At 40.5% G+C, this 13,314-nt stretch overlaps 1 protein-coding gene across 23 annotated transcripts in view; it reads right to left on the minus strand.

Annotated features, from left to right (window-relative positions):
- LOC124131557 (FERM domain-containing protein 3-like) overlaps window positions 1-13,314 on the minus strand; it is a 91,254-nt gene that overhangs the window by 38,092 nt on the left and 39,848 nt on the right. For all 23 annotated transcript variants that reach the window (XM_046494884.2, XM_046494885.2, XM_046494890.2 and 20 more), the window contains exons 2-3: window positions 11,851-11,955; window positions 9,075-9,117 (exon numbers count right to left, since the gene is read on the minus strand). In XM_046494884.2, the coding sequence (XP_046350840.2) occupies window positions 9,075-9,117; window positions 11,851-11,955 (148 nt within the window). The remainder of the gene's footprint in view (window positions 1-9,074; window positions 9,118-11,850; window positions 11,956-13,314) is intronic.

Genomic DNA, 13,314 nt, shown 5'->3' on the forward strand with positions numbered 1-13,314 from the left:
TCAATGCAGCGACATCCTATCCACTTTCCTTTTAGTTTTATCTAAAATTGCAGCAATCACTTTCAAGGCTATTCCTCAAATAGGCTGGTATAAATCTGACAAAAAAACTGCTAAATCTTCCAATCCTAAAATAAGCACAATCTGACTCAGTGCCAATGATCAAAAGTAACATCTACAAACAACTGTCTCTTCCTTCCCAACCCACGCCAGTTTATAATCAACAGGGACAGCAGTCACCTCCACTCAGTGCCTGGTTTATTTGTAGTTAATGGGAAACAATCAAGTGCTAGCTACCTAACATATCCCACAATTACTTCTACCAGCAATAGGTACCTTAATGAGGTACTGTATTGTAACCAATATCGCCATAATGTAACGTCAAGACAGTACAGAACTACATCACACCCTGCTTTGATTAGTAACTGGATACTTTCCTTGTGTATCACATGTTAACCAATATTGCAGGAATAATAATCTAATATCTAGTCCGTACAGAACTACATCACACCCTGCTTGGATTAGTAACTGAATGCTTTCCTAGTGTATCACATATTAACAAATATTGCAGGAATAATAATCTAATATCTAGTCAGAAAAGAACAATATTCCACCCTGCTTAGATAAGTCATTAGATGCTTTCCTTGTGTATCACATATTAACAAATATTGCTGTAATAATAACCTAATATCTAGACAGTATAGAACTACTTCACACCACTGGATGCTTGCTAAATGTAACACATTGTAGCCAATTTCGAAGAATTGGTTGTTAACACATGCTACATTGCTGCATCATGCTCATCTACTAGCATATTTCATCTTTATTCATATCACATCACCTGGTACGCTGTCGTATATCTATTGCCCAGCACAACAACAATGGAAATGTCTGTATAGGTCTGAACACTCTATGTGGCGGTAATTTACACACCAACAAAACAAGGACTCATTAATGACACAACTACTATGTATTCTGCCATGCTACGAACATCAACATTGATTGCTGGAGTGTACCATCCAGTGCCATATTTTTAAAAAGAGATAAAATCATTCACTGACGAAATGCATATATAAGTACCATTGATATCAAAACATGTTTCACCTTAAAGTTTTTCTTCACATCTTTACAACCAGAACATAGTGTCAGCACTGACCCTAACTGCACTACTGGAGGGAGGTGTTGGGCTCAACACACATACTAACATCATGTTAGTGTGTAAAGTTAATGTGGGAGGAAATTCCAAGGTGATACAGGTGGTAGATGTTTCCCACTTGGGAAACCCCACGCGCACATGTATGTTTCTGACAGACACAACTTCATGAGGAAAAGGCAGTGCATCAAACCCATGAAAATCAGTGAGTATTATGGTTGTATGTTGCTTTAAGCAATGTTTCAGCAATAACATGGCAGGGGACATCGGAAAATGGGCTTCACACACTGTACCCATGTGGGGAATCGAACCCGGGCCTCAGACCTTGGTAAAACTGAGCACACAACTGTGCACATCACTGTAGCCCATTGAGCCCCCTTATGATGTTTGCTTCTTGTTAAACATTACACTCAGCAACATTCCAGCCATATGACGACCAACTATAAGGAATCAAGTCTGAACTGCACAAACAAGTGATTGATATAATGAGCAATGTCCCATGCAATCAACCAAGTCCCAGAGTCGATCCACCCCATCCACCCCATCCACTTAGATTCCCCCGAGACCAGCGTAAGTTGCTGGGAAACCTATTCTAACCAGGAATACCCATGGGGGTCTTTTCATAATGAATAGCTGTGAAAATAGCTGACACAGGATATACAAATATCTAACCCCTCACAAACTACCACACGACACCCACAGCACAACCAGAAGTACAACCAGTTACACAATGCCTGAATTTGGCCACATATAGTCTCCATCATGGCCGTCAACACCCTGTCAGCCCTGATAGGGAACTCACCTAAAAAGTTGCAGAACTTAAATATATTTGCAATAACCTATGGCACTAAGGCAAAATGTCAAAGTGACAGCATTTTTCTTCACAAGGCTTTAAGCCAAAAATAAACTAAGAGGTTTTCTCCCGCTTCAGAGCTTTGCAGAAATGTTAATGGTAAGTAAACCTGTGTCAGCCCTTCACGTAGGGTAGTGGGCGGTTCATCAGGTGTGTGCTTACCTGGACACCCACACCACAATAATGGGGAGCTATTGTTGTTGAACTGTAGGCAGCCTGACAGTGCAAGCTTCACCAGGTCACTACCCATTAAGCATGTCCTTGTTCACACTTACTATCTACCTTGAATTGACTGGACCCCTGTCAGTTTACTTACATCCATGGAGACACGCTGAATATACAACTACCTATTTGATAAGAATGTACACAGCTACAAGTTGACGAGTCACGATTAAACCCTGTGGTCATGAGTCAAGGACATTTGAAACATCTGCAGGGCATTTCACTTAATTGAGAAGTTAACGGTCATCTCTGAAACCTTACTCCTTAGTGCAAAAAAACAATTAAAACATACAAAAGTATATTCCATGTATAATGTAGTCTGTGACTTATAACGTAATTACATAAAAGGTTTAGCTGTTTACAAGTTTACCCCTAGTCATTGCGTCCCGTTTCTCTTAAACATCTGTAAACCGGTGTGATTCAAGAACTGTTGACTTGTGCTGAACTTTCAGTTCAGTCTCTAGTTGAGTTAAGACTGTCCTTTGTTTTCTTTCACATCAACGTCCATAAATGTTTCAAACAGGAATTCGTCAACAAAAGATCTCAAACAAATTAGGCCTAGAGCTGATCCTTTGAAAGGTTTGAAATAAGTCTTAATTTTATCCTGCAAGACTCCATCGAAATAACCATTAGATCACATGGCAATGTAATAAATCGTGAAACCATTTTTTTTCAAACACTGCAACCTCGTTTGTCTTACATTTACCGCTCAAGAAACGACCTAGAACCCTTTTCAGTGACACTGCACTTTAAACCTGTCCACACAGCCAGATGAAGCTCCTTGCACTGGGCTAGGTCGCCCGCGATAACTCTTACATCAGCAAATGCAAATTCCCTTGACTTCAGGTGGTGTAAACGTCACTTGGCACCATAACAAACATTCCTGTCTCAGTATCGCTTGCACACACTGCCAACCTCGCGACTGGGACTGTTTTCACATTTTGTATTTACGACCTAATCTCCACAAAATGCCTTCAACCTGCAGTCAGCCTCATCTATACCTGCTGTTTTCTGCTTCTCAATGTCTGCTGTATTTCACGCTGTGCACCATCACTGATAGATTACAACTTACTCCCTGCTGTTGAGGTAGAAATACTCATAGCTTATGTCTCTCTTTGGCAGCAGACACTGCATTACCTCTGCAGTCAACTAGGGCTAGGATGGGTCCAAATTTACTACACTTATACCCAACCCTACCTTGGTAACCACTGTAGGTGTCAAGTTGGGTACAAAATGTTCAATTGGGAATTGTTATACTAGAGCCCTGGTAAAAAGTGTATAGATATAGTATAAAACTATATGATTGTGCATACACTAAAGTTGACTGAAGCTTTGTCTTTGCTCAAACATTTAAAAGTCAGAAAGAAATGCGAACATTAGCGACATGTGCTAGTGTAACCATGGAAATTTATTGTAATTGTCATTTAACCATATATCACATGACAGGTCTTACTTAGGACCCACATGACCCGAGTACCCGAGTTAACTGTCCCAGCCCTACAGTCAACCCATATAAGCATAATTATCCCCTACAATTTTAGTGAAACAGTGAACATAGGCCCACAATTTCAACATTATTTTCAATATATCCTCTTTTTAAAAACATTCCTGGCAAAACCATGTTTTTTTTGTTATTCTGTAGCAATATCAAGACAGCTTGAAATAAACCCTACTATTCTCTTATCAACTACCTTTACTGTTACGAAACAGTATCAAGTGGTCTTCAGCATCAAGGACTATGAAGCAATATGTAATACATAAAAGTAGGAATAAGGTTGTAAACCAGGCTTATACCTCAATTCATTTTCTATTAAACATCTAGGAAAAAAATTAATTCACGTCAACAAGCTGTACCTTCAAGACTGTACAACATACAGAATTTCCCCAGTACAATTACCTGTCTAATTCAAAGGAATGAACAATGTATCAGTTTCCCCATTTACAGCCACCCGTCTAGCTCCAGCCTCTACTGCTGGTCAGACATGTAAAGGGATCGTTCACTGGCTTGGAATACTCTTGATCTATATGTGAATCTTGACAGCAGCTATTCCTTATTTATAAATATACCTTGTGTCATAGGGGCACAAGGCACCAGGACATTCTGTTATTATTTCCCACACACCATACCGGTACTTGAAGAGTTTCTCCCCTATCTCCTGATCCAATCTTGACAAGCGGCTCTATCAGTACCAACACAGACCTATCATTATTGCTGTCTAGTCTCATTGGTTCAATATTGACCGAGGAATGTTGTGATTGACTTTGACTTTGGCTAAATCTTGAATTTTCCAACATGGCCTACGAGACAGAAATCAGTCGACATAGCTATTAAGAAGTATATAATCGCTACTTGAAGAATTCTGTGATTTGAAGTGGTACTTTTGCCAGTTTGTCTGAGGAGGAAAGTCCAGAATTAGATGAACTCAAGATCAAGCCAATTCTTTCTTTGATCCGACCCAATACAAAAGTTCAAATTTCCCCTTAAAATACTTTTAATGCAGTGTTATATTTCATCAAACAAACATTGAGTTGATTTCTTGCACTGAACAGCCAGCCTACAAAAGGATTTCTGATTAAAATCCATACCTATTGATGATGACTAAGTTACATGTACCAGAAATGCATACACTATTAATATTTTGTTCCACACATTCTCAAATATTGACTCAGTGCATCCCAATTTTACTTCGCTGTTCTTGTTAACTTTTGCCTAGCCACAGTTGCAACAACACATTTTGATAAACATTGAGTGGAACCCAATCCCCTGTCTATCAGGCACCATCTTACTATTAATACAACAGAACACGCAAAACAGGAATAGTTTCCAATCATGCTCTGTCAGAAAATAGGAGCAGTTGATTGGTTGGTTGGTTTGTTGTTTAACGCTGCTCTCAGCAATATTCCAGCTATATGACAGCGGTCTGAAAATAATCGAGTCTGAACCAGACAATCCAGTGATTGATATCATGAGCATCGATCCACACAATTGGGATCGATGACATGCATCAACCAAGTCAGCGAGTCTGACCACCCAATCCTGTTAATCGCCTCTTACGACAAGCATAGTCGCCTTTTACAGCAAGCATGGGTTGCTGAAGACCTATTCTACCCAGGATCTTCACGGGCCAGGAGCAGTTGAACTGCGTATAGTGGATTGCTTGCAAGACTTGATACCTATGATAGCTGGCTGGCTCAGTTTAGTATTGAACTGTGAATTGATATTAACACAGCAAGGCCAAAATAACCCTGCGAGGATTCCAGGTTAAACTCGGTCCCAACAACTGATGCTGGTCTGAGAGGTGACCACATAGATCTTATGATCTGACTCTGTGACTTAGTTGATTGCGTGTCATCACACCCAGACAACATTGGTCATTGATGACAATATCTATACCTGGATTGGTGACTTGATCATTTACAGTCCACTATCATATAGCGGGAATATTGCTGAGTCTGGCACTAAACAAAAATGTGAACCTAAATTATCCAACTACAGAACCTAATCAAAGTGTCAAATACCCCTGTGTGATAGGTTTTCAGATGCTTAAGAAACATTCTCGCTAATCACATGAACAACTGTAAAACATCTCACTCACTAATAAAATACAACTTTATCTTAAAAGTAAGCCACCATCTGACTATCTACAATGTCTGTGTGACACCACACTCCTTGTTAACTTATAGCGAGATTAATCGTGATTAACATAGCCATCCGAGAACGTATGATGTCTGAAAACCAATGATCCAATGATATATGAACACATGCTTAACAGAGATTATCTCTGAGGCTTGAGTGTTGATGTATTTGATATCAAAAGACATGAGTATGAGATTCTATTTATCATCCAAAATCTTTCTTCCAAGTGACTAGTGCTATGTAGGCCTTGTACTCCCAAGATTACCATAGTGTGGTAAGATCAATAGTCCATCATGGACTAGACCACTGTGACAGTCACTGACCAGTGCTAAGTAGGCCTTGTACTTCAAGATTACCGATAGTGTGGTCATTTCAATAGTCCATGATGGACTAGACTGCCTGGTCTAGGTCTAGCTTGGCAATGAATTCAACGACGGCAAGTAGTTTTTATGCTTTGAGGGGACAAGTTAGCAGGTGATGCTGTGTTGGGTTATGTCCCGAGATCAGTGATGAGGAGGGTGTATCCCATGAATACCAGATGAAGTTACAGATGCAGATGGAGGACATTATCAATGGCTGCTCCATAAGGCCAGGATATAGTAGTTCGTCGGTTTTCATCCAAACATATCAAAAATGGCAAGAGATATGCATTTAATTTCTTACGTTTGTTTTGTGTTAAATAAACTGTTCAAGGAATATGTTTTCATTAAGGGTTAATGGCTGACAACAAACTGTTCCAGAAATCTGTGTTCATTAACTGTCAAGAGATTACAACAAACTGTTCCAGAAATCTGTATTCATTAACTCTTAAACGATGACGACAATAATAACAATAATAAACATGTAACTGCATCGCTCAGTTTATGTTTGAATAGGTACATTATTTTTACCCCAGACAATGGATCAGTGTGCATTTGATTTTCAACCTCAGCTCCCTGGGGAGTATACAACCCAAGCTGCCTGTGAGGCACTAGAAGGCTGACAGTCACATAACCATCTCATCCTTCCAGATACCCTTTCACACCTGGGTGAACAGAGGCATATTTTGAACAAAGTCACTTGCCTAAGGACACACCACATGTGCTTCAGTGTGGGGCAGGACGGTAGCCCTAAAAAGTCTCAGGAACCATCCCAAAAAACACAGTCACCTATCGAAGGACTCTCCACGACAAATGTTGCTTAACGTCACCGCATTTGTGACCTGTGCGCTGTACACAGGACCATGTGCCACCACCTTTGACATGACCTTCAAGACATTCCATGGCCGAGTGCAACGTCCAGACAAAGTTGTCATTGTGCACAGCAAATGAGCTATTTCTTCAATGGATCAATTATGAATTAATTTTTATCAATAACTGCCATGAGTATGAGCATCAGAAACGAAAATATGTTTAGTGGTACTACTTTTTGTGTAACTCAGCACATATAATATCTACCAGCTATGGTAGACATCCCTGTGAGTGTTATTGCAGTGGCAACTGGCCAAATTGCTGTTGGTAGCATGGGACTTGAAGAGAATATCAAGACTTGCTGAGTGTGTGGAAAGCGGAACACATAGGTGTATCAGTGAGGCAGAACTCACTTCAGTCGAGCCGAAACTCCAGGAGCGATCACGTCTGGGACCCTTTGGCGGACTCATACAGGCAGACTTCTACACGTCGTCATGGTGACCAGACAATTACATAAGGGCACTTAATCTTATGTTAGATTAAATCATAGATTCCCCAATGTACAACAAATCTGAAAAGAATTCTTTCATATGCACTTCAATCTGTAGATATCAGTGTAGATGTTCAGATGATATACTCTATGGTAACAATCGACCATAATATAATTATTTAACAATTATTGAAAGCAAGAACATTCCTGATTTGATTAATCACATAAAATATATTAAAAACTATTGTTCCAAGCAACAAATGGAATTAAATTAAAATCCTCCTTCCATTGTAATAATTCTTGGTGGAAGGGTGGACCAACAAGAGCTGACATCTAACAATCGCCTTATGTGATTTAGGTCTGCCTGAGTGGCCATGCTGGGAGTGTTGCTGCAGACTGAAAGCCTAATGTACTTACATGAGACTGCCCCACGCAGATTATAACTTTGTTGTGAGTGCATCTCGGATTTGTGATACATCAGTGCCATACATATTTCGGTTTCATTTATCTCAAGTTTCTTTGTCATGTTGGACAGAGAGGTCACATTACTGATGTAACACTTGTTAACAAGGAAATGATGATGATTTGAGACATGAGAGGAGAAATAGGCAATCAGAGTTGATATGCGTTATGGGAGGAAATTAAAGTTAAGAGGGGGGATATAAGGCGTGTGAGATTTGGGAGGAGACGCGAGATATGTAAAGTAGCAGATACATAAGAAAGAAGCATGTGATATGAGATATGAGAGACATGGGAGGAGGCATGAGATATGGGAGGAGGCATGAGATATGGGAGGAGGCGTGAGATATGGGAGAGGCATGAGATATGGGAAGAGGCGTGAGACATGGGAGGAGGCGAGAGACATGGGAGGAGGCGTGAGATATGGGAGGAGGCATGAGATGGTAGGAGGCATGAGATATGGTAGAAGGCGTGAGATATGGGAGGAGGTGTGATATATGGGAGAATGCATGAGATATGGCAGGAGGCACGAGATATGGGAGAAGGCATGAGATATAGCAGAAGGTGTGAGATATGGGAGGATGCGTAAGATATGGGAGGAGGTGTGAGATAACGGAGGATGCATGAGATATGGCAGGAGGCATGAGATATGGAAGGAGGCATGAGATATGGGAGAAGATGCGAGATATGGGGGGAGGTGTGAGATATGGGAGAAGAAGGGAGATATTGGGGAGGTGTGAGATATGGGAGAAGATGGGAGATATGGGAGGAGGCATGCGATGTGGGGGGAGGTGTGAGATTTCGGGAGAGGTGTGAATTATGGGAGAAGATTGGAGATATGGGGGGAGGTGTGAGTTATGGGGGAAGATGGGAGATATGGGGGGAGGCGAGAGATACCTAAAGCAGCATGACATAATGAGATGAAAAGTGAGATATGGGAGGGGATGTGAGATACGGGTGGACATGTGAGAAATGGGTGGAAATAAAAGCTGTAAGATGTGAGGAGATATGATAGGGGATATGTAATATGAGAGGAGGGTTGTATAACAAAATGGTATTACTTGTTGTACATACTAGTATCATATTACACCTACCTTTGAGTTGCTTATATACAGTTTTCAATGGATCCAACCAGTGCTGAAATAAAATTGAAAAGGATGAATGAATAATAATAATAAGTGTTAATGTTATATCAGATTAATTATCTTCATATTCAACCACACATGAAATGTATTGATAAATGTTGAAAACTGATCACAGCATAGTGCCTTCAAATTTGCAATAATCAAAGAAATCTATTCCATAATGCAATAATTCATGAGGTTATGGACGTAACTCCCATATGTGTTGCCATACATATTGGCAATGTAAAGCTTTGAACTTTGATATTGTAATTAATAAAAAAAGACTTGTTCATCATTGTATGACAATGATTTTAATTGTAATAGGCATCTTGATATAAACCATCAACAGCTGAGCCAAAGTTGTTTCTATGATAACATACACTCAAACTGCTCGTGGCACTTATATATCTATCTACCTGTAGCAGTGGTAAGCATACAGTTCACCTGTAGCAGTGGTAGGCATACAGTTCACCTGTAGCAGTGGTAGGCATACAGTTCACCTGTAGCAGTGGTAGGCATACAGTTCACCTGTAGCAGTGGTATGCATACAGTTCACCTGTAGCAGTGGTAAGCATACAGTTCACCTGTAGCAGTGGTATGCATACAGTTCACCTGTAGCAGTGGTAGGCATACAGTTCACCTGTAGCAGTGGTAGGCATACAGTTCACCTGTAGCAGTGGTAAGCATACAGTTCACCTGTAGCAGTGGTAGGCATACAGTTCACCTGTGGCAGTGGTATGCATACAGTTCACCTGTAGCAGTGGTAAGCATACAGTTCACCTGTAGCAGTGGTAGGCATACAGTTCACCTGTAGCAGTGGTAGGCATACAGTTCACCTGTAGCAGTGGTAAGCATACAGTTCACCTGTAGCAGTGGTAGGCATACAGTTCACCTGTAGCAGTGGTAAGCATACAGTTCACCTGTATCAGTGGTAGGCATACAGTTCACCTGTAGCAGTGGTAAGCATACAGTTCACCTGTAGAAGTGGTAGGCATACAGTTCACCTGTAGCAGTGGTAAGCATACAGTTCACCTGTAGCAGTGGTATGCATACAGTTCACCTGTATCAGTGGTAAGCATACAGATCACCTGTAGAAGTGGTAGGCATACAGTTCACCTGTAGCAGTGGTAAGCATACAGTTCACCTGTAGCAGTGATAGGCATACAGTTCACCTGTAGCAGTGATAGGCATACAGTTTACCCGTATCAGTGGTATGCATACAGTTCACCTGTATCAGTGGTAAGCATACAGATCACCTGTAGAAGTGGTAGGCATACAGTTCACCTGTAGCAGTGGTAAGCATACAGTTCACCTGTAGCAGTGGTATGCATACAGTTCACCTGTATCAGTGGTAAGCATACAGATCACCTGTAGAAGTGGTAGGCATACAGTTCACCTGTAGCAGTGGTAAGCATACAGTTCACCTGTAGCAGTGGTATGCATACAGTTCACCTGTATCAGTGGTAAGCATACAGATCACCTGTAGAAGTGGTAGGCATACTGTTTACCTGTAGTTAAGTCTACTTATATTGAAGTGGTTTGTATACAGTTTTAGTAACTTCCATTGCAACAGTGTGAAGCCCACATCTGGCTGCCTGCACACAGGCACAAGTTTACTTAAATTCTGTGCTTGCTAAATGGGGAACCAAATTAACCACCATTAAAGGTCACAAATACTCTTCTTTCCAAATTAGGTACAATTTCCATCTAATTCAATCCAATTTAAGAAGTAAGCCAATGTCTACATTCCCAATCCAGCTGTGACTTTTCACTAATGAAACAATATCCAAAGCTGGACACAGAAAGGTCAGAGTTCAACCAGGAACAACAATGGCGTAAGGAATGTCTTCCATCCAGTACATGTATGTGGGTATGGTGGAGGTGTATAAATGCCATGGCCTACTCTATACCCCCCTCCCCAGCAAGACATCCCCCTACACTGTACTCACAGGTCCGCCAATTTCCCCAGGAATTCATACATCTGTGCGGCAACATTAAGATCTGTGCTGTCGCTATCAATCAGCAAGTCTAGAGCCATAATCTTTTTCTACAAATACCAATTTTCTAATCAAAGGCTTTTTGCAGAGCTCATGTTGAAACATGGGGGCGGTAAATGTGCTTTGAATAATTTAACCAGATCAAACATTAAAAAACTATTTCTAAAATCTAGAGCATAATTTTTTTATAAAGGTCACAACATATTCATGTCACTAACTTGTTAAAACTGTTGTAGATTTATCAAAATATTACTAGTGCACCCAATGTTTAAAATTCAGATCATTCCAGCCAGACTGCTGGACTCAAAAGTCTGATATATTGGCAGTCTGTATTGTTTTACACGGGAATAATTATTGCAATTCTCTGCATTATATTGATATTGGATCATTGTCTAAATGCCACTCATTACAAAAGTTCATATCTTTTATTTCATAAACTAAATGTAACTAAACAAAAGAATATCAGCCAGACCATCGGCCATTCATGTGAAGGTTTCAGTACTTCCGTTGTTCAGCTTAATGTGGGAGGAAAGCCCAAAGGGATACAAGTCCTAAGACATTCACCACTTTAGTGAATTCCACGAGCACGGGTATGGTGCTGACAAACCTAGAAACATAATCGGGGTGAACTGGGATTCAAACCCATGATCATAGGTTTCTGGTGTGCCCAAGGGATGTCTTAGACTACAGTGGGACGTGCCCACTTGATCGAGGGGAACTTTCAAGTGTCAAGCAATGTGTATACTCACTCTTTGTTTCTCGGCGTCCACATATCGCAACCCAAAGTAATCCTTTTCTACCAAGCTGAGTTTCTCGCATACTCTGTCAAATAGCCACTGTCCAAGTGTGTCTTTCTGAAATGACAGAAAAATGGAATATAAACAAAAGGTGCAATATTGAAGCATAATTCATGTTTTGCCATGATACATCATACCGTCCATATAAACATTTTCCGAGTTTATCTAAATATAATATGTCAAAGCCAGAGAATAATCAGCTTTGAATAGTAACATAATGCCTCTTTAATTATACAGAGATCTGGAAATGACCAAAATGTGGGTTCTGATGACAGGTCTCTACCAAACATAAACATAAAGAGGGCTGCATAATGATTTAAATAATACTACAGATATTGCTCGCTAGAAACCTAATACCAAATCCTTGCTTAAGGAACTCATTTGTATTGTTTTGCAACAAATGATAGGAAATCACAGCTCATACACAATGTACAACAACCTACATTTACATTAGGGCTGGGACGAGTCAAAATTTACTACCCGGGTACCCGACCCCCTATTACCCTACCCTACCCTACCCGGGAACCTGACCCCCTATTACCCTCCCCTACCCAGGTACCCACTGCAAGTCTCAAGAGTTGGGAACAAAATGTCTGTTGGCAATTGTTTTACCGCAGCCCTGGCTAAAACTATTTAGATACATGTATCAAACAATCAGATCATGCGTTCACTGAAGTTGACTGAAGCTTTATCTTTACTCAAACATATACAAGTCAAAAGGAATGTGTGCATTGTCAGAATGAAATGCGAACATTAGCGACTTATAGTGTAACCACTGAGCTATAGTGAGTTTTTGTCATTAAACAACATATCACGTGAGTAACCACGGGTCCGGGTAGTTCTGTGGGTACCCGGGTCCTACTCAGTAACCACCTGACTCGGGTACCTGAGTTATCGTCCCAGCCCTAATTTACATGATGATCCACTGTTTGCTTGCTTAATGTCACACTCTGCAATATTCCAGCTATATGACTGAAAATAACTGAATCTATACCAGACAATCCAGTTATCAATATTGTACCATCGGGGTATGATGACACGCTAATAGCCAAGCCGCTGAGCCTGACCACCATACCCATTTCAACAACATATGTTCAATGCCTCTTTTGACCTGTATACATGGTGTTGGTTAGTGAAGCACTAGCATGATCTACCCTGAAGACCCCATGGGGCTAGTGACCCACTGCTTGGCTATACCCTTAATAATATAGCCTAAATCAAACCAGTAACATTAGTATAGTGACCATGTTAATTTATATATCCTTTAAAAGGCAACACATGCAGCTTTACATCGGTTAGTGTGTGATCTGCCAGTTGATATACAATTGATATAACCTTTACAAGGCAACAAATAAAGTTAACATCTTATAGTGTGTGATCTGCCAGTTGATATACAATTGATATATCCTTTACAAG

This window comes from Haliotis rufescens, unplaced genomic scaffold (genome assembly GCF_023055435.1).
Source record: "Haliotis rufescens isolate VD_foot unplaced genomic scaffold, xgHalRufe1.0.p SCAF_1, whole genome shotgun sequence".
Classification (NCBI taxonomy): Eukaryota; Metazoa; Mollusca; class Gastropoda; order Lepetellida; family Haliotidae; genus Haliotis; species Haliotis rufescens.